Source organism: Scedosporium apiospermum (assembly GCF_000732125.1).
Source record: "Scedosporium apiospermum strain IHEM 14462 chromosome Unknown SEQ_SAPIO_0176, whole genome shotgun sequence".
NCBI classification, from domain to species: Eukaryota; Fungi; Ascomycota; class Sordariomycetes; order Microascales; family Microascaceae; genus Scedosporium; species Scedosporium apiospermum.
Window position 1 is genome coordinate 245,783 of NW_015971877.1, and position 13,923 is coordinate 259,705.

At 51.0% G+C, this 13,923-nt stretch overlaps 3 protein-coding genes and 1 pseudogene across 3 annotated transcripts; all 4 read left to right on the forward strand.

Annotated features, from left to right (window-relative positions):
- Positions 1-228: 228 nt before the first annotated feature.
- On the forward strand, positions 229-1,537 carry SAPIO_CDS10618 (Uncharacterized protein; the record flags this gene model as incomplete). Its single annotated transcript, XM_016784180.1, has 2 exons — positions 229-817; positions 882-1,537. 2 exons carry the CDS (start codon positions 229-231, stop codon positions 1,535-1,537), a joined length of 1,245 nt encoding a protein of 414 aa, XP_016638419.1.
- A 4,538-nt stretch (positions 1,538-6,075) lies between these two features.
- On the forward strand, positions 6,076-6,840 carry SAPIO_CDS10619 (annotated as a pseudogene; the record flags this gene model as incomplete).
- A 1,410-nt stretch (positions 6,841-8,250) lies between these two features.
- On the forward strand, positions 8,251-10,208 carry SAPIO_CDS10620 (uncharacterized protein; the record flags this gene model as incomplete). The annotated part of the gene is made up of 2 exons (XM_016784181.1): positions 8,251-8,805; positions 9,003-10,208. 2 exons carry the CDS (start codon positions 8,251-8,253, stop codon positions 10,206-10,208), a joined length of 1,761 nt encoding a protein of 586 aa, XP_016638420.1.
- A 2,603-nt stretch (positions 10,209-12,811) lies between these two features.
- On the forward strand, positions 12,812-13,479 carry SAPIO_CDS10621 (uncharacterized protein; the record flags this gene model as incomplete). The annotated part of the gene is made up of 3 exons (XM_016784182.1): positions 12,812-12,932; positions 13,044-13,252; positions 13,399-13,479. 3 exons carry the CDS (start codon positions 12,812-12,814, stop codon positions 13,477-13,479), a joined length of 411 nt encoding a protein of 136 aa, XP_016638421.1.
- Between the last annotated feature and the right edge of the window lie 444 nt (positions 13,480-13,923).

Consider the following 13,923-nt stretch of genomic DNA (forward strand, 5'->3'; position numbering starts at 1 on the left):
AGCAGAAATGCCCCACCGCATTCTTTGGTACAAGATACTTCGTATTGGAGTGAGGTCACTTTTGTTTACTTCAGCTCCTTGGCCCGCCACAGCAACCACAATGAGACGGCCAACTTCAATTCTCCGCCCTCCCCCATCTTGACATCCGGACTGTCCAATATTCACCTTCGCCCAACACTCTACACCTGATCTCACGACATTGGGTCCTAACCAGGAAATTCTTTCAGAATGAATTTATACAAAAAATTGCTGGGGCTACCCCCAGCCCTACTACTCCTAGTTGTATCTCAGGTCACTGCCCAAGGCCCGGATCAGATCCCCACCGCCATCCGAAAGATGCCCCCCGACAGCGGCGCCAAGTTCTTCCCCGAGTACGTTGCATTCAGCCCAACTTACACGTACGACGAAATACCATTGTCTCCTAGAGAAGCCGCCGCGGCTGCACTTTTAGATCGAGAAGGAGAGTTGCTCAGGAGGAGTGATGGGGCGGTTTCCTTCAGGCCCGTTTTCAAGGCGCACGAGGAGGAGCAGAATGCTTTCCGAAGAGCGGCAGAGGTATTGAGGCTTCTCCAGAAGAGAGAATCATGTCCTTCAAACATGAAAAGCTGCTCAGAGATTGGGTTCCCCAATAAATGCTGCTTTGAAGCAGAGGAGTGTGTGAAAGTAGAGGACTCAACAGTAGGCAACGTCGCATGCTGTCCGCAGGGCATAGATTGCAGCGGCGGTGTCGGTGCATGCCCTGCCACTGCGGTTACATGCCCTGCTGATCTCGGTGGTGGCTGTTGTATTGCTGGATACATCTGCAAGGGCCTCGGATGTAAGTAACAAATCCCGCGTTTGGGTGGTGCTAAAGCGATGACAGCTAACTCTGTACGATTTAGGTGTTCTTCCTCCCCCATCCAATTCGGGGTCCGCCGAACCGACTACTATTACAACGACATCCACAACAATAGTTGACGGTTCTCCATCGACCGTAATAGTCACGATCGTGACTACTATCACCAACAAACCCGATCCCGTCACCAAAACGACCACTCATGTTGTAACCGAGTCTGAATCCAGCAGCGCTGGTGTTGGCGCCCCATTCCGGCCAACCCTTAGCGAATCTGACGAGCCGGAAACCACTGCTCCTCAGGGGGATTTCTGTCCCACCGGTTACTACGCTTGCCTTGCGCGGGCCGGCGGTGGCTGTTGCCAGACCGGCCGCGACTGCAAAGAGACCTCTTGTCCGCCTACCCCTATGACGACCATCATTACGAATGGCGTCACGATTGCCGTACCTGTGGCCGACATGCCGAACGAGGCTTCGGCAACCTGCGCAAGTGGATGGTTCATGTGTGGAGATGAAGGTGGCCCAGTGGCGGGCTGTTGTCCGGATGGGTATTCATGCGGAACAGCGAGCTGCACTCTCGCGTCACCCACCGAAACGAGCCAGGTTCAGAAGCAAGCACCAGACTCCTCAGCACCTGCGAAGTCTCGGTCCCTCTCTGCCATAGCAGGCGTTATCAGCCTGCTAGGGGCCCTGTACCTCATCTAATGGGGTCCCAGCTATGAGCACATTGAGTAGAACGGGGCTTCTGTGTCTCTGAATGATGTGGTCCATGGTTTCAAGATGTGAGAGATATATACCTGGCAATAGCATTAGACTTGTTTTCTCGGGGCTTCACCTCCTCGAGGGCCAGTTGGAGAGTTGTGGATGGCGTTAACGGCATCTTTAAGGGTACGGCGTTGCATGGTCGGTCTCATATCACTTGTCAATACTAGATCTGTGTCTTTAACTGTTATAACTATTTCTTCTAGGGATATATATAACCTACACCAATGCCATTATTTTGAGGTCTCCCCTAAGCTTCAAACTGAAATGATGATTTCGGAGGATGATTAAAAGGAATCTCCTCCTTGCTCGTTCATCGCTATTCGTCATGAAAAGACCCAGTCTCCAAGACCCTTTTTTTTTTCTCTTTTTTTTCTCTTTTTTTTTCTTCTTTGTTCTTTTTTTTTCACGTTACAACTGATGGATTGCAACGTTTCGCGTATTATATTCTGATGCCGCTGTATTTCATTTTCATTGCTCGGGCTTTCGAAAACCTTGGAAGAAGGCTTCTTGGCGCGTCAACGAAAAACGGACTCCAAGTGTTGCCGAGATAAGGGCGAGCTGATCCCGGCCGGCACTTGCACAAGGCGAGCTCTTTATCTATATGGCAGCAGAACTAGGAGCTTCGGTGGTGGAAAGGAAGAAGGACAAGACTCGTCTCGGCACGAGATCCGGATTGTGGTTTCGGGGGTTTAAGAAACAAATCTGTACGAAGAATAGAGAAGCCCAGTTTTAGGGGCATATATAGAAAACGCGGTTTCATGTGGGGGCCCTTATGACCATATTAATGTCTTCCCCATGCTCATCTTCTAGACCGGGTTCTATCAATATGAGGCGAGGAGAGAAAGAAGACGGAAGAAAATCGGCTTCTCGAAGACGCTTGGCACTCCGGTCAGCGCCAGCCAAGCCGTCAGCGGCGGTGAGTTCGACAAACTGGCATAGGGCTAGGCTTTCCCGGCCATCTGAAAACGCGCGTTCCTATAGTCATGTGCCGGAGGATTATGGGCTACACAACACTACAATAGAGAGTGAGAGAATGTGTGGGGGATATCAAGGCCATTTTTCGGTCAAGATTGACGGAGCACCGGAAAGAGAAGTCCGGGGCTGAAAGAGGAATCCAACACGGCGGCACAGTCTATCTGGTCCAGGATCAGATCCTTCTTCACGTAAGGCCAAACCAGGCCAGATCTCCCATGGATTCCGAAACGAGTAGAACTTCTTCGAAGTCGGCATCTTTTTGAGAGTGGCCCCCCTTCCTCTCCCTCCAATAAAGCATACACTTGAAGGGGAAGAAAAGAAAAGAAGAAGAGAAAATCGACGAAAGAAAAAGGAAAGGAAGTAATAATACTAATAAAAGGAAAAGAAGAGCAAACCAGACGGGACCTTCACCCTCTGCCCGTCGTCCTTCCCCGCATCAATTCTGGTTGGTGCGATTTCTGAGCCAATTCACGAAACGACGCAAAGCCCAAAGAGCTCTCGAGAACGGAACTCGAGGCAAATATAAAATATATCCGTCAATCTTCCGCTCGTTAATTCGACACCCGAGTCGAGTCTTGGGATGATGCGTGAGTGGGAAGTACCTCGTTTACATTGGACTTCTTCATTACTATGCTGTATATGCTGGATATGTTCCGCCTCGCTAACTTATTACGGGTTTGGTCTGTTTCCCCATTTCAGCCAGTCCCCTTCGCCTCTTGGCATGGGCGTGTGCGGTCTTCCTTAATCCGGGTGTCCTTTACTTCACAACTGCAACTGCCCCAGACGTGACCAGACTTATACTCCATGCGCGATGCTGGTCAGTTACCAGTAGCCGGTCACTCCCACACTCGCGTCTGGGCCAGCCAGTGCTCGCCAGGATTTACCTTTTGTCTATTTCTTTCGCCATGGTGCCGAGGGATAATATACTTGCTCTGCCTATCCTGCCTGCCAGTCCGCACCTGCGGGAATAAAGGGCACAGAGCGAACTGTTGCAGAAGACCCGTATTGATGGATGGCCAATTGGGTGAATTGCTGAAGAAGCTTTTTCTGCCTGGTGAAGTCAGCCAAGACATCTCGTGCACCTGCGTCCATCTCTTCATCCATCTCTTCCGTTCCGTTACCCTCAAGAACACAAGGCCCCAACTGAGTGAACTGAGTGTTGTTTTGAGGAGACGAGGCAAAGAGACAAGGGAAAAGATCAACCGACGTGAACTTTGTGCTTCGGTGTTGCTCTCATCATTAAAGATCCGGGATGGAGGTGAGCGTATCTGTACATTTGAAGTCCTCCGAAAAAGCTATCCAGCGAATGGTAAGGCTAACACGGGTGTCATTGATACTAGGCTGGTGGTATCCCTCAACTGAGGTCGCCTGAGGTTTCCTCCGAGTTTCGCTAGTGGACACCATGAATTGATCCTTTGGAGGGAACTTGATGTTTTGGATCTGCTGAGAACAGGTGGTGGGTGATCACAACTGGCAAGCTGGCAATATTCCATGCTTCTAAGGTTTCAGGCGAGTATTCATTAGAGAACCATACTTTGTGGCTACCCTTGCTCTCTCAGATAGATTTGCACTCCACGTCAGCACATATTTTCCCCGGCTTTTGGTTAGCGCCTCTCAGTTCCCAAATCTAGCCTATCCAGGCTGCATTCCGGAGACCGGTCCTTGTTCTGGGGACTATCGCATGTTGCGAGCGTACCATTTCTCCGACCGCCTACCCTTCAATGATCTCTACATACATACACTACCCTTCCCGTTATCAAGGATTAGAACATTGGATATTAGGTCTCCCCTCCTCCCGAACTCTTGGTCCCTCAAGCCAAGATGGATCTAGTTCCGATCAGCTCAAGGGCTGGGGCTTTCTCCGTTGATGAAACAGACACCATTCTCCACATACGCGTGCGACACAGAGTGCCAAGCCGGTTCCACGCCTACACCAACGTAGGATATGGGTGGTGGTGTAAGTCATGTAAGTGGTGGTGGATGCTTGGCTGTTCCCCAGCCTGGCAGGCAAGAGCCGACCGAACCGATTTGTCTCCGACTGTCTTGATGAACAACGTCCGCGTGGCCGGCACCAACGACACCAACGGCAACGGCACCAACGACATGCCACTCACACATGAGAGCCCACTCTCGTCAAACAGTCTCCAGGCGATGGCATGAAAAGGATGCGGGAGGACCGGCAGCACCCTCTTATTCTCTCCTTCTATTTGGTCTCACGCACGTAAAGTGCACAGCGGTTTACTGTCTAGTCACCACGCCCCCATCCCGTCTTCATCCGTCCTCGTAAAGGGTGTGCTGCTAATAATACGATTGTCCTATTAGCCCTCCAGTTGTTCCTGTGTGTTCTCTCACTACAGCCACTATGCGACTACTATGGAATTTGGCTTTCGAAATCACCCATTAGCCGACACGCGCGGGGAAAACTCCCACGGCCAAGAAGCCGCACTTTACTTTATACACGATCTTCCACGCCTGAAGACTTTGTTGTCATTGTGTGGGCTTTTGCTACACCCACACCCTCTCTCTTTTTTGCCTCCCTCTCTCTTGCCTCTTTCTTCCTTACATCGTGAGAAAAGGCCTAAGAAATGTGTGTGTGGTTCGTCCGTCTCTTGGCTCCCCCGCCGCCTTGCTGTTTTTCGTACGCCTACGATTCGGCCTCTCGTGTTGATACACCTTCCCAATGGACCGCAACCGAGCGTAGTTTTGTACTCTTGCCAATATATATGGTTAGATGATGTTCGCCGACGAAATGTTTCTCGTCACCGTGTTTCTCATGCATCGTGTTGCTTGACCGCTCATCCCCCCTCAACTTCCGCCGCTTCCCGTTTTTCCTCTCTAGTCTTCTTTTGAAATAGACGACCACACTCAGTTCTGTGGATCCCACGAAGGACCGTGTTTCCTCTTCCATAGCTTTCCGATCATCGTTTACCCTTTTCGTGAGTTTCTTTCGTTACAAGCTGCTCGGTCAAGACCACTCTTGCCGATTCATTACCCCGAGAGCTCAAGCTAGAGACCATCTATCGCTCGCATTGCGTATAATTTCTCGCCTCATTCCTCGGGATCTGGACACTAAGTCACAGTCATGCGGACGATTTTTGTTCTTGTTATCGACGAACACCCTTCTCAATAGTTCGGGTCCAGCCTTGGTACCTTGTTGAGATCTCGAGAACAGCTTATCACCAACCCGGTCGATATTCCTGCTTGTTTAGCTCTTTGCTCTGGAATCGACAGCCTTGACCCGCTGGAGCCGCCGTCCTGCGAACCCTTTATTCCTGTTCCCGGCAACTCCATCAGGTTTTTTTGCCACCGTTTTCAATATCTGCCAAGGGAAGAGGGGGTTTTGACGGGAGAAGAATTGTTCGAAAGAAGAACCCACACGAGGTTGTTTTGGCATTAAGAAACAAAGCCCAAGAACTCTCGTTCTCGAAGGCCGAGTTGAGCAGATATTCAGGAGCATAAAGGTCTCCGGTTGAAGCTTCCTACCGTCCGGAGACTGGTCCAAGATGAGGCGATCAACATCCCAAACCCTCGCTGCACTAGCAGCCATCCTCCCAGCATGCCTCGCTATCGCAATCGACTCCAGTCCCAATACCCCCATCCAGCGCCGCCAAGCCAACCTCGACGCCTCGATCTGCAATCCAGCGATCCCGGCCCCTCACGATCCCATCCCTCCCTGCGCCCACATCGAGTACATCGAGACCATGTGCTGGCCCATGGGCAGCGAACCCATCCACTTCGACGGCCACGCGCAATGCATGTGCAAAGGCAGCTTCTTCCCCGAGTGGCACGCATGCCAACAGTGTCTCTTCATCCACGGATTAAGGAGCGAGCGGGACCAGATCTTTTACAGCAACGTCCTCTCCAGCGCATCGGAGCAACTGTGCACCGGCACGCCTACCGCGCCCTTCCGGTCTCTCTTCGCACAAGTGGAATCTACGGCGTCCCGTGTGACCACTGGCGCTACTGTCAAGTCGGATCTTTATCCAGGTAACTCGGATATTGGGCTGTACTACACAGCGAGCGGGCCTCAAGGTCTCGGAAAGGTCACCGGCGCCGCGGCGACGGTAAGTCTTGCCGGTGGTCTTGCGACAGCAGGTCCCATTACGACCGCTACGCCGAGCCCTACTCTGCCTAGCGGCCAGCGACAAGGCGCCGTCGGGACTGGTAACGTTTCCCAATCTGGGAGCGCAGCCGTGGCGAACCACGTCGGTTTCACCTCGCTTCTGAGCCTCTCTTTCGGTACTCTCGCAGCTGCGGTGCTCCTATGATGGCAGCACGATAGAGCAAGATTCAGAACATTTTTTGCTTTCCTTTCGCGGTGATACGTCTCGGATCCGATTTTGTTCGCATATGGAGGGAGAGAAACACCTCCGATTGTTACGTTTTGCATCAGAACGATTCTTTGGAGCACATCTCCGAAGCCGAAGAGGAGAGCCATGCTGCAGGAGTTTTGACGATGAGGCATGGAGCATGGATGCCTCGATGACTTCCTCGCTCGCTTTCACCGTAACCTCCACTATCTGACTTCACGTTCTCTTTTTTTCTTTTGTTCCCTCCCCTCTCCCTTTTCAATCTTCAATGTACTTACTTATACACCCTCTCTTTCTCGAAAGGCGTCGGTGCTGCAATTCAATTAGGTAGCGTCTTTCCGCTCTTTTTAATGATGACCCGGGGGTTTCCATTGACGTTGTCTGCTTGTTCCATCATACCCATACAGTAGTTGATATAGGAGGCTGCAATGGCCGTGGTTGTCTAATGGATTGACGGAGAAGCTGAGAGATTTTTACTTCACACTTGTTTATATTTCTTCCTGATGCCTTTCCCTTCCATGGCTTGAGGCGACGGGAAGTTGTTTCTCATCTCCAAATTGGCAATAAGGCCGAGCAAATGTCGTTCATGCTCTACTCAAGTCAGGTTGGAGCGATTCGGGGGCGGGCGTATCATGATGGGTCATTCTTGTGTATACGGTTACCGGTTTCTTTCTCGCACCACATCATCATGCTAGCTCGATTCCTGCTTCAGTAGTAGGTAGCTTGGGAAAATAAGTCGCCTGTTAACAAATCGTGGTTTCGTACGATGTACGCTGTTCTCGATATATCTCGTCGACTTACACGGAGGCTGGTTCTATATTATACCATTGCCATTAGCATTCACCGTCTTGTTAATTGTCGAATTGTTTTAATTTCACTTCGGTCTAGGCACGAGCCTCGGGGTTTCAATTGAAGAATACATACCCAAGAGGAAAAAGTCAACAACAGGTAAGAAAAGAAAATGGGGAAGCTCGAGAAGAAAACGCACCACTCCAGAAGCGCAGTTCCAGAACTGAAAAACGAGGGACAAGAGCACCGCTGGCGGATCTGGCCGGTCCAAAAAGGAAGAGGTCAGTGTTGTAGCGTCGCAAAACGAACATTTTGCGCTTCGCACTGACGGCTAAAGAGCATCCGAGCCGAGCCCGGTCCCTTTCTATGGCTCAGACAGGGGGGCCCCTTGTTGGTTCTCAAGTCTGTCCGGGCTCGAGATTTTGATACCTCCTTGTAGGCGAAACGCAGCGTCTCCACGGAAAGAATGCGGCGGGGTATTCTTATCCCTATGTTCCAAATATCATTTCGTGTTTTCAATAATCCCCTTTCTTTTCTCAATTGCGGCCCATTTCGTGGGCCTGATCGCGTAAACCGTAGATGGCGGCCATTTTGATACTCGGCGCGGTCATCGAGAACTGCTGGCCTGTCTTCTTAACCGGCCAAGCCCTTTTCGGAACCCAGCTGGACTGGTTCCTGCTTGCGGGCTCTCTCGCCTGGAAACACAAAGACATCACAATTTGCGTCTACGAGCTCATCCTTCCTCTCCTCCCTGCCTTGATTATCGGGGCGGTCTTCGTCCTGTTTCAACCCTTACGGTTCCTGGCCCTCCTGCTGGATCACACCGAGGCCGGCCCCACGGATTGCGGCCGACCTGTTCTTCTCAAATGCAAGACCACGCACCGGAGAGTATTCCCCAAGAAGCATGGCTTCAGCTATTCCTACCTGGTGGCGGGGATCCCGGTCTCTTGGAAAGGTCAAGTAGGCGGGATGCTATCGGCCGGTATGCCGAGGGTGCCAAATAAGCTAGCGCGACTTGTTCCTAGCGGCGCAAGGCAGATGACCTGGTTTGAAGTGAACCCTGAAGATCACCTCCAGCGCGGGGGAGCAGGAATGGATCTTAGGGAGAAGCTGGACGTTTATTTGGAGTCAGAGGTAAGCAGGTGGACGTGTAAGACCTGCGAGCTGAACGGACGGCACTGATCTTGGATTCCGTGTAGGGTGTTGATGGGAGCAAGTATCCATACGTATATCTGGTTACAGCCCCGCGAATATTAGGATATTCGTTTAATCCAGTGTCATTCTGGTATCTATATGACGAAGGAAAATCCCTTGGCGCTGTTATATGTGAGGTTAACAACACCTTCGACGAGCGTCGCGTCTACTTGGTTTCTCGGGATGAAGCATCCCCGAGCCTGGAGCTACCGGGCGGCAACATAGATGACAGCGTCTCGTCGTCACAGCCATTGAAGATTCGGAATCGAGTAACTAAGGACTTCCACGTCTCGCCGTTCAACTCTCGCAAGGGTCACTACTCTATCGTCGCCAGTGACCCTCTCGGGCAAGGCTTCCAGAGCTTCCGTAGTCTCGATACCACCATCACTCTATCCTCTTCCAAAGGGCACGCGAAGCTAATAGCGCGCCTATTTTCATTGCGTGAACCATTGAACCCCGCGAAGATGAGTGTGCTTGAGAAACTTACGCTGCTACTTGGCTGGGGTTGGATCGGCTTCGCGACGTATCCTCGCATCGTCAAGGAGGCAGCGATGCTGTGGTTCGCACGCAAACTGCATGTTTGGTATCGGCCTGAACCTCTGAGCACTAGCCTTGGTAGGCGAGCCGATAGCGTTGAGAAGGAGTTAGAAGGCATATTTAGGGAATATTTGCGTTATCTTGTACAGCAATCTACCACTGCTCTCGTGGTAAAATACGTACCCAGCGGTGTGGGTGCTCCGACGGAGAACATGGTATCTCCTCCGGCGAAGGATGGATCGAAGGAAACCCGTGAATTGGAATTTAAAGTACTCACGCCCGTGTTTTACACCCGGTTTGTCCACTACGCACACGATTTCGAAGCTATTTTCAACGAGTTTAGGGAAAGCTGCACCATATCTATATCTAACCCAGACTTGTTGCCGAGCCTTGTGCTCAAAAAGCCGCCGGCGCCTGTGCGGGTTGGTAATCCGATCGACTACCTCTACCTCAGAATTATCTGGCATCTCCGCCGGCGGCCGGATCGTATTGAGCGGCCCTTACGATCGAGCGACAAGCCGAAGTCCGAACCAACTAACCAGACGATTGTGGATATCCGTGACTTTCGACCGTCATCCATGGATGGGTATGTCTTTACCAAAGCAACGGCCGAGACGCGAAGGCAGTATAGATCCGCTGTCGCTAGGATATTCTTGGCGGAGTACATGGGCCTCGGGAGTCTGGGCGTGCTCTGGCTTGAAGGCTTTATATTGAGGGCCGGGCTGGCGTGGTTTGTGGCAACTGGGATGTATCCTTTTGTCACGATGGTGGTGTCTGAAGTGCGCCAGATAGTGTCGACGATATAAGAATTTGATTTCTAGTGGAAGTAAGGGCGTATGAATTTCCTGGAATTTGCTTTTGTGATTTATTTGGAATCCTAGACGATGGTGAAGAACCACGCCATTCCGATCCCAAGGGGATGAAGCGGCTTGTGCTTCGTCGTACGTGAGAAATGATAACAGCATGTATCATTTTCAGTTGGAATTCCGAGGTGTTTCAATAAGAAGTAGCCAAGAAGGGCTACTCAGTTCAAATCTCCGCGGAAATTTGAACCAGACCTGGACTAGTAGCCGAGAAGTTACTTCGCCGTACTTGCATACTACGGGCCTTGGTACGCGCAGGAATTGGGAGCGTTCTGTGAGGTGGAGATGTCTGGGGATGGAGGAGGTTGTCACTCGGTGACGACATGGGTCTACCTTGTAAAACTACTAGCATGGGGGAAGGAAGGCCCTGGGAAGCATCTTCAGAGAGGCACCTGCAGTAGTGGTGCAACCGAAGAGCTCAGAACAAGCTTTCGGAGGAAGGTCCGCTCACTCTGCGCTAGCGAAACCCCACCTCTCCGCTCCCACCAAGACTTTTAGCTCGACGCGAAAGAATTCCAAATTCTCCAGCCCAACGACACCTGCGCTACTGCACCATGACACTCCACCTCAACACAACTCTTCCAGCCTCTGCGCCAATTGGGAATATCCTTCGCTTCCAAGAACGAGGAATGGGACTGGCTTCTCCATTTCCAAGAGTATATCAATGTTATCACGCATCTGTAGTGTACTTGCGTACACTAGTGTAGTGTAGGCCGCAGGGATCGGGCAACAGATATTCCTAGAACTACCCCGCCCCCACTAGACAACCCGACGTCACAATCTCATTCCAACACATCCACAATGACAAATCTATGCCGCTGCCGTTGAATTTTTCGAATTTTGCGAATGCAACAGCTCGAACTTGGAGTGGCCTCGATATTTGCACCGCATTATCGGAGAAGTCCCGGCGTTCCCCCAAGCCCTCGCTCTTTGTTTGCTTTTTTTACTTTATACGAGCTCTCCATACTCCTCCGCCGGCGCGAAGGGTTTGATCTCCCATCAAGGGATGGAGAGAAAGAAAGATTTTATTCTCCATTTTATTTTTCCCTCGGCATGACCGACCTTGGGTATGTATGATCCAAAAAGACACGAGGGACAGGCGGAAGTTATCTCCGTGGCGGGACGGGCTGGGGTTGCTGATACCCAACAATGTTATAAAACACGGAGAAGCTAGGAATACGGGTAATGGATCCCACTCTTTTGGTGAGTGATTGACAGTTCGCAGAACCATCAACCTTGACAAACCGAAGAAGTCCCTGCACCAGTGGCCTCTGGTACTCGACGTCGATCTCACAGTGAAGCTAGGGATTTCCAGGAATGAGAGCGGCTAGCTGGGGAATTCGCAGCCCTTTGGCCCAAGGAAGCTTGGGGTCCCCGCTGCAGGGCGGTTCCGCGGAGACGTTGAGTGTCCGGGATAGAAACGCGAGGAGTTGAAACAGCTCTAAACTGCATGTAGATCTTTGTTCTAGCGTCCCTGCCGATCTGCAATTTTAAGGAGGCTTCTGGCGAAGCACGGAAAGGCCAGGTGGACGATAGATACGAGCAACGGGCTATTTCGGAGGTGCATCAATCCTACGATCCCAGCTGTGTCGTCTGATCTGAGTCTAAACTCAAATGAGCACCGAGATACACAGGGGGGCATGCCGAGCCGGAAGAGGGTGAAGTAGCCGTGCTTGAGCGAATACATGATGTATCAATTGACGAGAGCGACGAGCTACGACGCAGCCTTACCGATACTTGATATTTGATATTTGATATACGGTGTAAGCCGAAACCATGGAACAAGCAAGTTGGCAGCACACTATTGGACCTAGTTCCTATAGTGTCAGAAGACAGCTCAAAACCGACCTATTGAGGTCGGTCGCTTGTTATCTCGCCAGCCTAGGCTTGGGAATTCTGCAATGATATCAAATACAAAAAGATCTAATACGAAGTCAGCGGAGCGGACAACAAGGATAACCGGTTGGGGTGGCTCGCTCAATTGGGGATCAACAAGCAGGGGGGGGAAATGAATAAAAAAGAAACTTCAGAAACACTCGCTTCTTCAACCGTGGTTGATTCCCCGCAGTTATTTTTGTTCATGATGCCCCGTTACTTATTCCTCTTACACGCCCCCCTCCCCAACGCAAACATATCGTCACCCCTTCCAAGCTTGCATGGCAGCTTCGCACACTTCTAGTTACCCCGCCATCTTACAGCGCGCCCCTCCTCCATGCTTCCCCCACTTGGGGAAGGTGTGTTTTCTTAACACTAACTCTAAGCTCGACAGGGATAAGAAGATGGACGAAAGATCTGTTTTGTCGCACATTCTTGATACTTGGAGAAGAATACCAGGTCGACCCGCGGAGAGTTTTTGGTGGATAAAAAGGGAGCCTTGCGCCTGCTGTTTTACTGCTTTCTCTCAAGTCTGCTCCGTCATATTACTTCTGTATTCTAACTGAGCATCGATCTGCGAAAGAATTAACCTTGCTTTACTTTCCAAGCCCTCCATATATATATAAATATATATACACACAATCTACTGTCGTTAGTCAAACATCTTAACCATGGTCTACTCCGGACACTGTCTTTGCGGCCAGGTGAAGTACACCATCGACGCCGACGCGCCTATTATTACTGGCTACGACCATTGCGATGACTGCCAGCGCCAATCTGGCTCAACCTACTGTAAGTTGACACCAGCGCGCGAGGTCCACCGCGTGAGACACCGAGAGGAACCTGACGTAATTGAGCTTTCCACACACTTGTGTCTAACATGAGAACTTGTCTCTACATTAGCTCTTGTCGCCGTCTTCCCCAAGGACAAGGTTAACATCACCGGTCCCATCAAGAAGTGGAGCGGTAAGGGTTCCTCTGGGAAAGCCGTCCATCGTCTTTTCTGCGGCGAGTGCGGTTCTCCCATCGCCCATGACCCTGATGCGGCACCCGAGATCATTGCCATCAAGGGCGGTTCTCTCGACTCCGAGCAAAAGAAGAATCTGAAGCCCGTAAGTCTATGATCAATCAAATTAACCCCTCAAAATCATCTCTCCTTTCGCCGCACCTGCTCGGTCAGGCGGTATAGGGTGGCATTGGCAGGCATTGAGACTGGAATGTTAGAAGGATGGATTACTGACAGAACCTTCTTCTATAGGATACCGAAATCTGGACCGTCGGAAAGCTACCCTTCTGCCAGGAGCATCTCGCGAAGCCGTTCACTCACATGCCTGAATAATCGACGAGCTGGGATTGGGCCATTGGTCTGAAGAAAAGTAAACGACATGAAGTGATGAATGTTTTTGAGGTGTTTGGTGGGTGTGAATTATTGAAAGATTTCATTGTCGAGCAGTCGAGGGTTTGGTGTACTTTAACAATGCAAGACTGGCGCTGGGGCCAATGGTGGTTGAGATAATTGTCGAAAGGAGCATTTTCCCCCTTTGCCCTTTGTGCCCTGTTTCATTCTTCGTGATGAATACCGTCCGTCGATTCGACCATCAGAGAACCAGTCAATGGACCTGGGAACATCCCGACATCCCTGGAAAAGGTAAGCCACACAATTTTGAATGGCTTCTCGCAGAGCAAGTTTATTATCATCGTCAATCTTTAGCTCGAATTTCACGCAACGGAATGAGGTTGGCCTCACACTCCAGCAACCGATAGATTTTCCACTCTTCTCGAG